We start from the raw sequence: 13,085 nt of genomic DNA on the forward strand, positions 1-13,085 counted from the left end.
CAAAAAATCGCTCATATTCTTTCGGCATTCTCAGCAATTGTAGATCAAGACTGAAATAATATTGGATTAAAAGAGTTAAAAATTGAAAGATTTTATTTAAGTATGAAAAAAACTATTGTAAAAGTGTGGTATTAATAATTTCATTGCAATAATAAATTTTATTTTTAATTTTACACCTTATAATTTTTTATCATTATATCGACATTTTACTATAATCTTTTTATTTAATACCAATAGTGTGAAATAAATAAATAAATAAATAAATAATAATAATAATAATAAAACACACACATTTTAATATTATTTAATATAATATTGTAGTTATAGAAATGGTTTACATTTTACGATTATGAAGTGGACTTTGGCATTTATATTTTCTAATACAGAATTTTATTGATGCTTATATATTGTTTATTTTAAAAATATAAAATAATCATTAAATATATTTTTTTCATGAATATTTCAAAATACATTTAGGTATATCGTTAGCATATATATATATATATATATATATATATTTATTTATTTATATTTATATAAACAATTATCCTGATATTTATAAATACTCTTCATGTATTATATTGAATCATGTATGACAATATTACTTTTTCTACTTTTATCAATATATGAATTTACATATTGAATATATTTATTGGCGTATATCCAATTAAATTAATTTAAAATTCACCTATTTAATACATACATACATGCATACATATATATATATATATATATATATATATATATATATATTCATAATTTACATAATTAGACAAAATTTTCATAATCCATTTTATTTAATAGGATTTCATAAACATTATATATTCGTAAAATTAAATTGGATAAACGTTAAGATATAAAAATTTATCAAAAGATTTAAAAACTTAGTAATTTAATGAGCTAATAGGATAATATATTTTAAACACTAATAAATAGAGCTTGAAAGTGAAGTTAGATTTCAATGTCATTTTGCTTGAATCACAAAATTATCAGATGACAACAAAATAATACAATAGTAATGTTAGGACAAAAGGACATTCACATGCGCTTAATCCACGTTTATACCAATTCTGCGCCTGTCCGAGTTGAAAACCATATCTCGGAAATTTTGCAGATATACCGGACGGTGGTAAACTCTGGTAGGCAATTTCGTTTAAAATATTCCGCCCGAGATCAGTTATATGGTCTTTTATCGAGTAAAATTTTCTCTCAAAAGCTGGAATGCTGGGAATCAGGAGTTTATCTGGAAAAGGGGAGAAAGAATTCGGAGTAGGAAGATAATTATAAATCAATAGATACGCTTTGTTTTATTATTAATAGGATTTTGTTTGTTTGTTTGTTTGTTTGTTTGTTTGTTTGTTTGTTTATTTTTTAGTATAGGATGACGGGATCTTAACAAATATATGGAAGAATCAGCGAGGTAATTGATTTATTATTGAATATTTAAAAATGAAATTAAGTGTAGTAAATTTTTCAAATATCATTAAAGGAAATGAGTAAAGTATATGTCCATTCTCTTAATGAAATATTCTGGCAACAAATTCTATTTATTCTACAAACATATATTTGCAAACGTATTATTAACTATTATTTTTTCATAACACATAATTATTGATAAATACATGTTGGCCTAACTGCGAGCTTTTTTTCTTTCTTTTTTTTAAACAATTAATATTGTAAACAATAGAGAGACAATAAATCATTGAAATACGTTTACAAATTAGAGAGCTCGAATTAAAAATAAAAGTATATATCGGCGAGATTTTCTTTCACCATATCTAATGGAATTCTCATTAGTAATGAAAAATTTAATATTCTATTAATAAGCTATTCATTGTTGTTTTTTTTTGTTTTTCGAATGTGTTTGTATATTGCTACATTACGTCGACGGCATACTGCAATTAAAGGCAGAGCTCAAACCGGTCACTGCAAATAAGATAATAAAAGAAAAAAAAAATTAGTTAAATAATTAAAGTTAAAAAAAAAGAACAAAAAAAAAAATAAATAAAATGTTTTAAAGATAATCTGTAATTTATATTTCAATGTATTTAGAAAAATATAATTTCAACGATTTAGTTTTTAACTAAATTAAATATCAACATGTTTAATATTAAGTTAATTATGAAAACTTAAAAACTTAAATATTAATTACACAATAAAGGATTGACAAGAATTGACATTTTATCTTTATTTTTATAGAATATTTAATTTAATAAAAGCATTTTTATTTTTATTTTATCTTATATTGATGTTGATGGTTGTCGTTTACTTTAGTATCTAAATATGACTCTATATTAATAAAAATAAAAAAAATAATTTATACGTGAAAGAAAAAAGAGAAATTGTTGGAGCTTGGTTATTAGCAAAATCAAGTACATAATTAGTAAAATAATAAGTTCCTCCTTCCCTTCCTTATTCTTCTATAAATGCATTTAATTAAATTAATTTGCGTATACTCCAACTGAAAATGCGATGTTGGAATTTACGATGAAATGTTAACTTACGGTAATCAGCATCCTTATGTTGCACGGCGTTGTGTAATCCCAAGGCCAAAAACGTATGATACTTGACATAATCGTTTTCGAATTGATCGAGGATCTTGCCAATAAATATCAGCGATTCCGGTTTCCATTTGTCACGAATCTTTTCGCACATTTCCAACAGCTGGCAAAACATTGTTGGTTAAAATAGAAAAGCATTTATGTTGATAAAAATCTTAGTGGTCAATTTTAATCAATTTAAAACCGCTCTACCGTGTTTTCATAATATAAGTAACGCGTCTCATAATTGTGAATTCGCTTATTAACAAATATCGCGCCATATTTTCAGACTTTGAAATTTTTTTTTTTTTTTTTCAATGAGTTTTTGAATTGGGTCAGTTTAATTTCACACGAGTGAAAGAATTTGTTTATGAATTTTTGAACAAAACGAATATTGAATAAAGACGGTATTAACGAATCATAATTTTTATTTCTCATATGACAAACTCATCGATGCTTTTGATTTTAGTGAGAGCATCCGATCTCGTATTATGCACTGCCTAACAGTGTATATTGATTAAAAGTTCTTATTTATCTATAAATCGTTTATATGAAAACCTCGTAAAATGAAAATTGATTTTAATATAAAAGTTTTATAAAAATAATTATCAATAATTAATTAATGAAATGTGTAATGTTAAAAGTACCTTGTATATAGTATGAATTAAATCTTCAAACTTTTCTGTTTGCAGGCAATGCTCGTGTACATTATCTAAATAGTCACTGTGAACTGCGTAAACAAAAAATTTAAACAACGATTATATTATTATTATTATTAATTATATTTGCTTATTATTATTTGTAAAAAAAAAAAAAAAAAAAAAAAAAAAAAAATACAAAAGTCTGTAATTATTATTATTATTATAGTTAAATTTTAAGTAAAATGTTTAAATTAAAAATGCGCACTTCCATTTTAGCGTTTTATAAGCACGTAAATTTAATTTAACTTGTAAGAATAAAAAAAAAAAATTATTCTTTTTAAATCTGAAATTTAATATTCGCAGTGAATTGATATTACGTCATAAAATTAATTTGTAATTATAGGAATTTTAGCCAATTAATAATGCAAATTTGATTATTATTCTCAAATATTCGATTCTATTAATCTTATTGTAACATCACATGTGAAAAGTGTAAATATTTTATATTTATTTTTTATTTTTTATATTTGTTAAAATGAAGAAACAAACTTTCTTCTTCTTTGGCATTTCCTCATTACTTATCGATAAAATAAAAACTTCATACATGACACTATAGCTTCCAAGTTATCAGCTTCAATAAGAGCTTTTTCTAACGTTGTGCCTAAACCCTGTAAAACCTGTCCCGATAAATACGCATGTATGGATCCGATAGCATGAAGGAGCCAGAACCTCAAGCTTTCAAGCCTTCTGATATGAAAATGTTGGATAATATCTGGAACTCTTGACTCATTTATAGCTTCCAAATCTAAATAAAATGAAAATTTGATATATAATTCATATATTGACATTTATTTAAACAATATGTATATATATATATATATATATACACACACACACACACACACACACATATTAATAATGAATTTTAATTTAATTTTTCCGTCATTTATCTACATTTGCTTATGTATATTCTATAAAAACGAATATTGGCAATTGTTAATTTACCACTGAATCGTAGCGTATTAAGTGTCCATAGAGCCCATTTAAGTTTAAGTTCAAATCTAAAAATTTTATTGTACTTTTCTAAAGTTTCTTCATTCAAAAGCATATTTATTGGCCAACCAGCAGCATAGTTCAATGTTACACTATTAACAGCTTCGAGAACTTTTGTGGTTCTAATATTTGTAATTGCAATCGACCATCGTGAAGTGGAATCTGGCCACTCTTGAGACAATACTTCTTCTAATAAACATGAAACGAAGTGAGAATTGTTCCACATAACATTAGATTCGATCTAAAAATTACATTTGTAATTATTATAAAATATAACAACGATATATCAATTACGAAACTTTATACAAAAAAATATATTATCACAATCTTGTTTTATATCGATAAATTATTTTAATAATTACATAATAAACAATATTACGTCATTGAATATATGATAAATATCATACTTTGCTCATCCATATATTTTTTAATAGATTTGGCAAAGAATTGTACAAAAATTTACCTTAGTGAAAAAAATTTTGCAAAATTTATTCATAACATGACTAGTTTCCATCATATAAACTGATCTCATCAATTTCAATTGTACTTCTAATTTATATTCTCTCATTAAAATATCTTTTACTAATTTACTAGCTCCACTAAATTTAAAATCTAGAACTTTTGAGATTGCATACTCAAAGATTTTTTTCCATGGCAAAACCATCTCTGACATTGTCAAAAACTCGAATAACTTATCATCCTGAGCATCTTTTGTCCATTTTACCGATTTATGCGAGCTGGTACTTGTGCCGTCGATACTATCCGAATTTCGACTTTCTGGCAGAATGAAGTTTTCTAATGCTTTCATAAGAAACGGATTATTTGTGTTTGTAACCTGTTGCATAATATTCTGCTCTACGTCAGCATCATGCAAATGCGGTACCGAAATTTCAATTATACTTAATGGAACTGAATCGGTCAGGTCGTTGGTGAAGCTGGAGTGGTCATATTTGGAACATTCGGATAAAATTTTCTTCAGGCATTCTTCATTCAATGATTTCATTAAAACTGTAATATTTAATACTTTTTGTCATAACATAATTACAATCTATGTAATAAAATCTAAAATCTACAATGTAAAAGCTTTAAAAAATAAGATATAATTTTATAGTAAAACTTTTTATCGCACACACACGCACGCACGCACGCACGCACGCACGCACACACACACACACACACACACACACACATATATATATATGCAGTAGAATTACTATAGACAGAACTTTTTAAAACAATATCCTGACTACATTTTTATCTCACGGCTATTTATGAAATAATGTCTTACTGCATATTGTATAGCTATAACTGTGCAATGAATTAAAAAGATGAAATTAATTAAAAAAATTAACATTTTTATAATTGCGTTTTATCATTATATGGAATTCTATTCTAAATCACTCGAAGATTCGAAAATTAAATTATAATTAGCATAAGATTTATGTTTAACGTTGACAAATGCATAGTTATTCTAAATTCAGATGGATTAATTTTTAATGACAAATATTGCATCCTTTGGCAAATATTTAGCTATTGTAATTGTAAATGGATCAAAATAAAAAATTTTAAATAGCAAATTACCTTTCTCTTGATCCATCATGTACCACAAATCGGAAATACGATCTAAAGTAACAAGAAGCTCTACGCTTCGACCCATATGATAAACTTTGTGCAGTAAAACTTTCATAATTGGATCTTCCAAGCATATTGAACTAAGCTCTCTGCAAGCAAATCCTTCCAAAGGACTACTATCTTCTCGCGTACTGTTTTCTCCATTTCTATAAATAATTTATTATTACGTCAAAACTTATTATTATATGCATATATATGTATATATATATATATATATATAACTTATTACTTATTATTATTACATTGATGATGAAATTAATAATTACATTATCGTAAAGGTTTGATTGTAAAATTATTATTATTATATTTCTTAAAATAGATGATTAATCATTCTTTCATCGAAGCTATAAACATATGTTAAAAAATTTATAGAAATTAATTTAGTTTCTTAACGTATGAATTACATTGACTCAACGTTTAAGTTAATAATTATTAAGATGGATTATTTAAGATAGTATTTTAAGTTATATAAATAAATCAATTAATTAAATAAATATATCTTTTAACATACTCGTTACATCTATAAATAATAAATTCTTCTCTCCAATCTTCTAGTCTCCCTTCGCTTAACCAAACATCAACAATGTTGAGATATGCTGATATACTAGCTAAATATAATCTAACACATAATTTGATAGTTTCACAGTTACTCGAGTTTTGCATTTTGAAATATAGGCTTGACAGTAATTTGGAAGCGCATTCCCAATTAGTCGAGTCTTCCCAATTGATGTCAATGGCTTTATGAATTTCAAAAACCATTTTCATTCTATCCAACAGGCTTTTAAGCGTTCTTGAAATGGAGAGAAATGTATTTTGATCTTCTACAAGACGTTGATGAATTGTCAGCAATTAAAAGTATCTTAATGAAAATGAAGCAAAGGAAAGAAAACATATTTACCTTGTTTCATAGTTTTCATTTCAAATTCAACAATTTCTGTCTTTATATTTAAGAGTTCTTGTTGCAAAGCCACCGCATATGCTTCATAAGTCAACGGGGGCTTACGCTTTTGACTAGATGGGTCGTTTGATTTGAACAATTTTTCAAGAAAATTTTCCATTTCTCTCATCATTGAAATATATTGACAATAAGAGAGTAGCATACTTTTACAAGCTACCTAAATTGTTAAGTTAAATATCACATTATATATATATATATATATATATATATATTTATAATAAATAATTTCTAACTCCTGTTAGTCGTAAAGTAATAATTGATCCAATAAAACAAAATTTTATTTTATAATTATTAAGGTTTTTAATTTTCTTAAACTATAATAGCTTACCGTTGTTAAACTTGGTATCGATACATCCTGTACAGAAGTTTCAGTCTCATGTCCCCCCTGAAACAAAGCCATTGTGGATGGAGTATAAAACATCCATAAAAGTTCTCTACACGCTTGATATTCACTGACTGTCCCTAGAATTTTACTGCTCATTACGACATTGCTTCTCCAGAGTTTGTAAAGATGAGCCGCCTCGAATTGACTTTCAACTTCATAATGATGCGAGTCCAAGTTATTCCACCAAGTATTCTGAACATTGGTTTTTAACCAATTTTTTGATAATATTTCTAGTGGTAAACTTTTTAATGTTTTTATAGGTGAGGACTTAATTTTATTTATATCTAAAGTTACTGGATTTTTATCAGTTGTACATGGTTTTTGATAATTGTTTAACGACGCATCTAACTGACCGTTATTTTCATCATCAGACCAATTCTAAAATTTATAAATATATTTTTTATCAATAGCAAGAAAGTAGATGATCGTTTAGGATATTTTAAACTTTTTTTAATTAATATGATCGCTAGACTTCAATAAATCTTATAATATAGTTTTAAGAAAAACTTTTAAGAAATACTTTTCATGAAAACAAGCAACAATTTAAAATTTAAACGTTAAACTTTTGATTGATTTATTGAATTTAAATGTAAGAATTTGCAGTGCTATAATATCATCTTTAATAAATCTTTAATTTAAAAGTTTCATAAAACATAAAATTTGTAAAACGATAAATATTGCACAATAAAATACTCACATTATCACTGTCACTTTCATAATTGCAAAAAAAGTCTTCCAACCCTTCTTTCAAATACTGTCCCCAGTCAATTTCTTCAGACTTGTCCTCATCGGCAGTGAATATAACATTTTGACTACGATCTTTACTTTGCTGGGAACTACTACTCAACTCAGAATTATTAGTTTCATTAGCTAAATTCAATAGTAATGACAATAATGACCATTGGACATCGTATTGCGGATGCCTCTCAAAATCAAAAGTCGTTAAAAATGAATCAATCGACTCTTTAAATTCTCTAGCGACATCATATTTTCCATGAATCAGAAATTTTTGAGTTATCTCTTCAATTTCCTTTTTCACTGCGTGACTGTTAACCGACAAGTAACGATGATGCTTTATTTGAGATAATGCAAAGCGTTCGCAAATTTGAAAGCCTTCTTCACCTTCCTTCATGAAATAAATTATCTTTTTGTATTAATAATAATATAGAAAATTGGCAAGGATAGAGTAAAAAAAAAGTAAATAATATATATTTAGATTAATAATCTTTTCTATTATTTCTAGCATTTATAACATATATATATATATATATATATATATATATATGTATATATGTATATATTTCGTTTTTATTCAAATTCAAATTTACGACACATGAATCAAACTATTATATATTATAATATATAATGTAGTTAATGAAAAGCTGAGTTATTTTAATTCGTAAACACTACCTCAAAATCACTGATTGCAGTAATCAAAAGCTTCAAATCATTGTGAATATCCGTTAGTGTCTTTGTACCCATTTTTTAAATTTCAATATCACATGATTAGTGCCACTAAAGTATATTTACAATTATCAATGTTATATGAAAAATGCTTAAGATATAAAATTACGATCTTGAATTTCCGAGTACCGTAGCTTCAGCATCTCATATACAATGAATGACAGACGAACATTCGCCTAACCTCACCTGACACGTTCAAAATTGAAATTTCGATAGCACAGCAGACAGCTGTGATGTTCCTTTTTCGAATTTCGAGTATTTCAAAAATTGTTTATCTCACTCAACGTATAGATATAATTGACCGAATTGAATTTACTGCTGTATAAATAATTCAAATTTATTCGTTTATTCGTGCAAACATTAATTAAATATGTATCTTGACATGGATGGCCAATATTATTCAAAGTGTGTTACTTTGAAACGATTAATTAAAAATTAGCATTTAAAGAAATTATAAGAAAATTAACTGAAATAATGATGATATCTTATTATAATAATATTTATGTATTATTCAATTAAAATGGCATTTATGCATCCATGAGCTTTTTTATAGCCTAAGAGCGATTAATCAAGTTGATTATTAATTGAAAATTTTATGAATAATATTAATTTACTTAATAAATTACAAAGTGCCGGAAATTAAAAGCAAATTAATACGCTTAAATAAACAGCTGCAATAACATTATTGTAATAATGAATAAATATTTCATAAAACAATAATACAAAAGTTTATGTTCAAATAGCTGTCGTATTATAATACAATTTACATGCATAATAATTTTTTCAATTAATTAAAGAAAAATTATTTATTCAAGTTTAGTGTTTATTGGAATAAGTATGGAAATTGGGTACAAAATATTTGTTTCATACAATTATTATTACATTTCGGGATAGGATATAAATACTAAAGAATTATGAATTATCATCAATCGAATTAAAAATATTAAAATATCAATAATAATAAAGTTTGAAAATGGACATGAAACCAATTTCAATTTTCTTTTTACTTATTGGATTTTCTTTAATACTGGTAAGTCATTGAAATAGGAATAGTAATCAATGTTTAATGAATATAATATAATAAATTTACCTGTAATACAAAAGCAAAACAAATTCAAATGTTACGACACTATTCAATTGTTTTTTTTATACTTGTTTGGAACTTTAAAACTCATAAAAACTAACTAACAACTGACTTTCAAAGAACAAATAATATACGTGAAATTGAACAAGGTTCGATATATTTAATTTAACAATTTGATATAGTACATCATTTTATATATTATAAATTCTTTATTAAATTACTCTTAATAGTTGACAAGATTATGTCTTTGCATAGATAAAATCGTGCGTCGTTCATACACAAAATTAATATCTTATAATGTAATATTAAAAATAATTTTGATTAATGTAAGTTTTTAAACTGAAATTAAAGTGTAATTGTAGGTAATGATAATACAGTGTAATGAGCACACGAAGCAAACTTTTTAACAATGACATCCACCCAAGCGAATAAACATTACCTACATTTCTTCCTTTCATTATCTAAAAATCATCTACTTATTTATTTACTGATTTATTTAACGCGTATACGATATGTACGATTATTTACCATAATACTTTATATATATATATATATTTATTTATTTATTTAAAACATCCATGCATTTATTAGAAAGCCAAGATATTAATTGAATTACACATATTTAACTCTCAACATGTACATAAATATAATATAACAATTTTCTTTTACAGGGAACTTCTGCGTTAAATATATTGGGCGATATACTTGGGGTTAGTAAGCTAAATTTTATTTTCAGAAAGTTAAAATGAATTTTGTAAGCCAAGCTAAATTAATTTCCGAAATTTTATTAAAAATTTTTTTTTATCATTAATTTTTACACTATGCCATTGCCAGAATATTAAATGAATGAATATAAAATTTTATTTAGTAATAATTTCATACGTATGAAATGATATAAAGAAACTTTTTCCCATTATTTTACATGTAAAAGCAAATTATATTTATTCTACCCTTTTTTAGCGTTGGAGTAGATTTTTCAATCGAATTACTTATTTATTCAAGTCGTAATAATTATTTTTTTGTAGAATATTTTACATAGAATTTAATAGAAGATATCATGTACATAAAAGTATTTGAATTAATTAATAAAAGATATTTAAATTTTATAAAATAGTAAATCCTACAGAATTACTTATTTAACGATTTGTTATTTATTTTTTTAAGCATATCAATAGGATAGATGAAATATAATTTTTTCCATCTACGAAGCAGTTAGGTATGTTCACATTTTTTCATAAAAAATCTAATGATTATTTTATTTTTATAGATACTACCTCTGAATATAAGCGGCCTTGATATACCAAGACTGAATACTAAGCTGCAAATTTCTTCTTTCCCGGATGATTAAAAGAGAAATAAATATAATACAATGGCATCATCTATATATCCCATTGCTATTTGTATAATAAAAGATTATTTTTTTGTAAAATTATGAAATAAAATCTTATAATATTTTAAAAGTTCTCCATTGATGATGGTTTTAATTTATGACAATGAGTAATTGAGCCATGAGAGTTTTTGCACAATCCCATTGTGCGGAGTAGCTATGGGGATTTGAGTTCTTATAAATTAGGTTAACGATTTGGGTGGAGCAAAATCATTATTTGAACGATCAAATTGAAATAATGATGATAATGATGCAGATTGGCGATGGCAATGATAATCATAATTGCATTAAACCAAATTTATCTTTAGATTCTTTTACATCCGAAATCGATATCAATGTTTATATCATATAATAGAGTGATTAATACTCTGAAAATATATATATATAATTTATTGAAAAAAAAAAAAAAAAAAATATTATAGAAATAAAAATTTTACAAAACTTTTATTAGTCATATTGTTAATTATATTTCTATTTATAATTATATAAAAGATATTTATATTCTATACTGAATTAACTATCTTAAAAGTCAAATTTTTGTTACAAGAATAACATTTATTTCCTTTACAATGATTAAATTGATAAAAAAAAAACAGAATAGATTAATTAGATATATGTTGTTATGAAATAAGTAAGTTATAATAGATATAAATAAAAAATGTCAGATATAAATAAAAAATTTAAGTAAATGTTAAAACAATATTAATTAAAATATTAAGTTGTGCTCATAAACGTTAAAAAAAATCTAAACGATAAATATAATTATGTCAGCTGAATAGCCTAGGTTGTAATTTATTTAAATATATTTAATATAAATAATTCGTAATGACTTATCAAATATATATCATATAATATTGCGTATAATTATTTCAATTGTATATTAATTAAATATGAAATGAAATATAGAAAATGTTATTTCTAACTCTGATTCTTATTACCGTAAGCATAAACATTAATTAAAAATTAGGACAATTATTATTATCGCTGTTATTAATTAATAAAAAATACTTTCACTCCTAAATAACTTTTACGTATACACCGTTCAGAATAAATAATTGAAAAGTAATATCATTTTACATTAAATATCAACTTCTTTAAGAAATTTTCTTTCTAAAATATTTGTTAATACATAGTAATTTATACGTCATTTTTATGATATTTTCATCAACGTTCAGCATCGTTCTTTTCATTTCACGAATAACTTTTTTTGTAAAAATTATTAAATGTATTAAATTGTCGAGATAAATTAGATTTTTTCATAACTAATTAGTTAAGATAGCTAATTAAATAAGATAGTTATTTCATAACTAATTAAATGTATGTACAACGAAATCGGATGAAATTTAAATTAAATTTTTCCTTTTTTTATTAATGACGTGTGTTATTTAAAAATGTTATCACATGCTTTTATACTTATATTTTTATTTATCTTTGGTGATCGGCATGAATAAAGACACATTGAATTAGAGGGAGAGAGAGAGAGAGAGAGAGAGAGAGAGAGAGAGAGAGAGAAGAGCGGGAGCGACTCATAGATTTGTATTGTTTTATTCAATCGATTTCTTAATTTATAATTCGATTTTATCCCCTATCCGAGTATCTTTGTCATTTATACAAAAAGTCAAAAAGGACTAAAAATATAATTTATGCATAAAATAATTTTTATAGATAATAATTTTCATATATATTCCCTCTAAATTACAAATTCTATTATTATATCGCATGATTTATAATTGTTTAAATTGATGATGCAGAGATACTAGGAGCTTATGCAGCATTCTATTTCTAAGAAACGCACACTTTTCAGATAAACATCAAAGAGTTTGCATGTTTATTTAACCATCTGTTTTTATTCCAATTAAATGATATCTATCCTATCAAAATATTGAAAACGCAATGAAATTTATTTCGATACTGCGTGTGGCTGTTGATTAATTGCAATAA

The 13,085-nt window shown here is 24.7% G+C and overlaps 1 protein-coding gene across 1 annotated transcript; it reads right to left on the reverse strand.

The window, feature by feature from the left end:
- Positions 1 to 1,797: 1,797 nt before the first annotated feature.
- On the reverse strand, positions 1,798 to 8,733 carry Grip128 (gamma-tubulin complex component 5). Its single transcript, XM_011507408.1, has 12 exons — positions 8,620 to 8,733; positions 7,907 to 8,335; positions 7,153 to 7,587; positions 6,765 to 6,981; positions 6,378 to 6,687; positions 5,816 to 6,012; positions 4,698 to 5,242; positions 4,187 to 4,475; positions 3,786 to 3,986; positions 3,188 to 3,270; positions 2,505 to 2,664; positions 1,798 to 1,926 (listed from the first exon to the last, which is right to left on the reverse strand). The coding sequence occupies exons 1-12, from the start codon at positions 8,689 to 8,691 to the stop codon at positions 1,880 to 1,882; spliced, it is 2,985 nt and encodes a 994-aa protein (XP_011505710.1). The 5' UTR covers positions 8,692 to 8,733; the 3' UTR covers positions 1,798 to 1,879.
- Positions 8,734 to 13,085: the final 4,352 nt, after the last annotated feature.

This window comes from Ceratosolen solmsi, unplaced genomic scaffold, assembly GCF_000503995.2.
Source record: "Ceratosolen solmsi marchali unplaced genomic scaffold, CerSol_1.0 scaffold6, whole genome shotgun sequence".
In the NCBI taxonomy this organism is placed as follows: Eukaryota; Metazoa; Arthropoda; class Insecta; order Hymenoptera; family Agaonidae; genus Ceratosolen; species Ceratosolen solmsi.

Bases quoted from the DNA above. Each gene is read 5' to 3' on its own strand.
- Grip128 (XM_011507408.1), bottom strand. From the start codon at position 8,691: ATGGGTACAAAGACACTAACGGATATTCACAATGATTTGAAGCTTTTG. The intron at 5,243-5,815 runs GTAATTTGCTAT...TAAATATTACAG, and splicing joins CATGATGGATCAAGAGAAAG to TTTTAATGAAATCATTGAAT. The intron at 1,927-2,504 runs GTAAGTTAACAT...TCTTATTTGCAG, and splicing joins ACATAAGGATGCTGATTACC to TGACCGGTTTGAGCTCTGCC.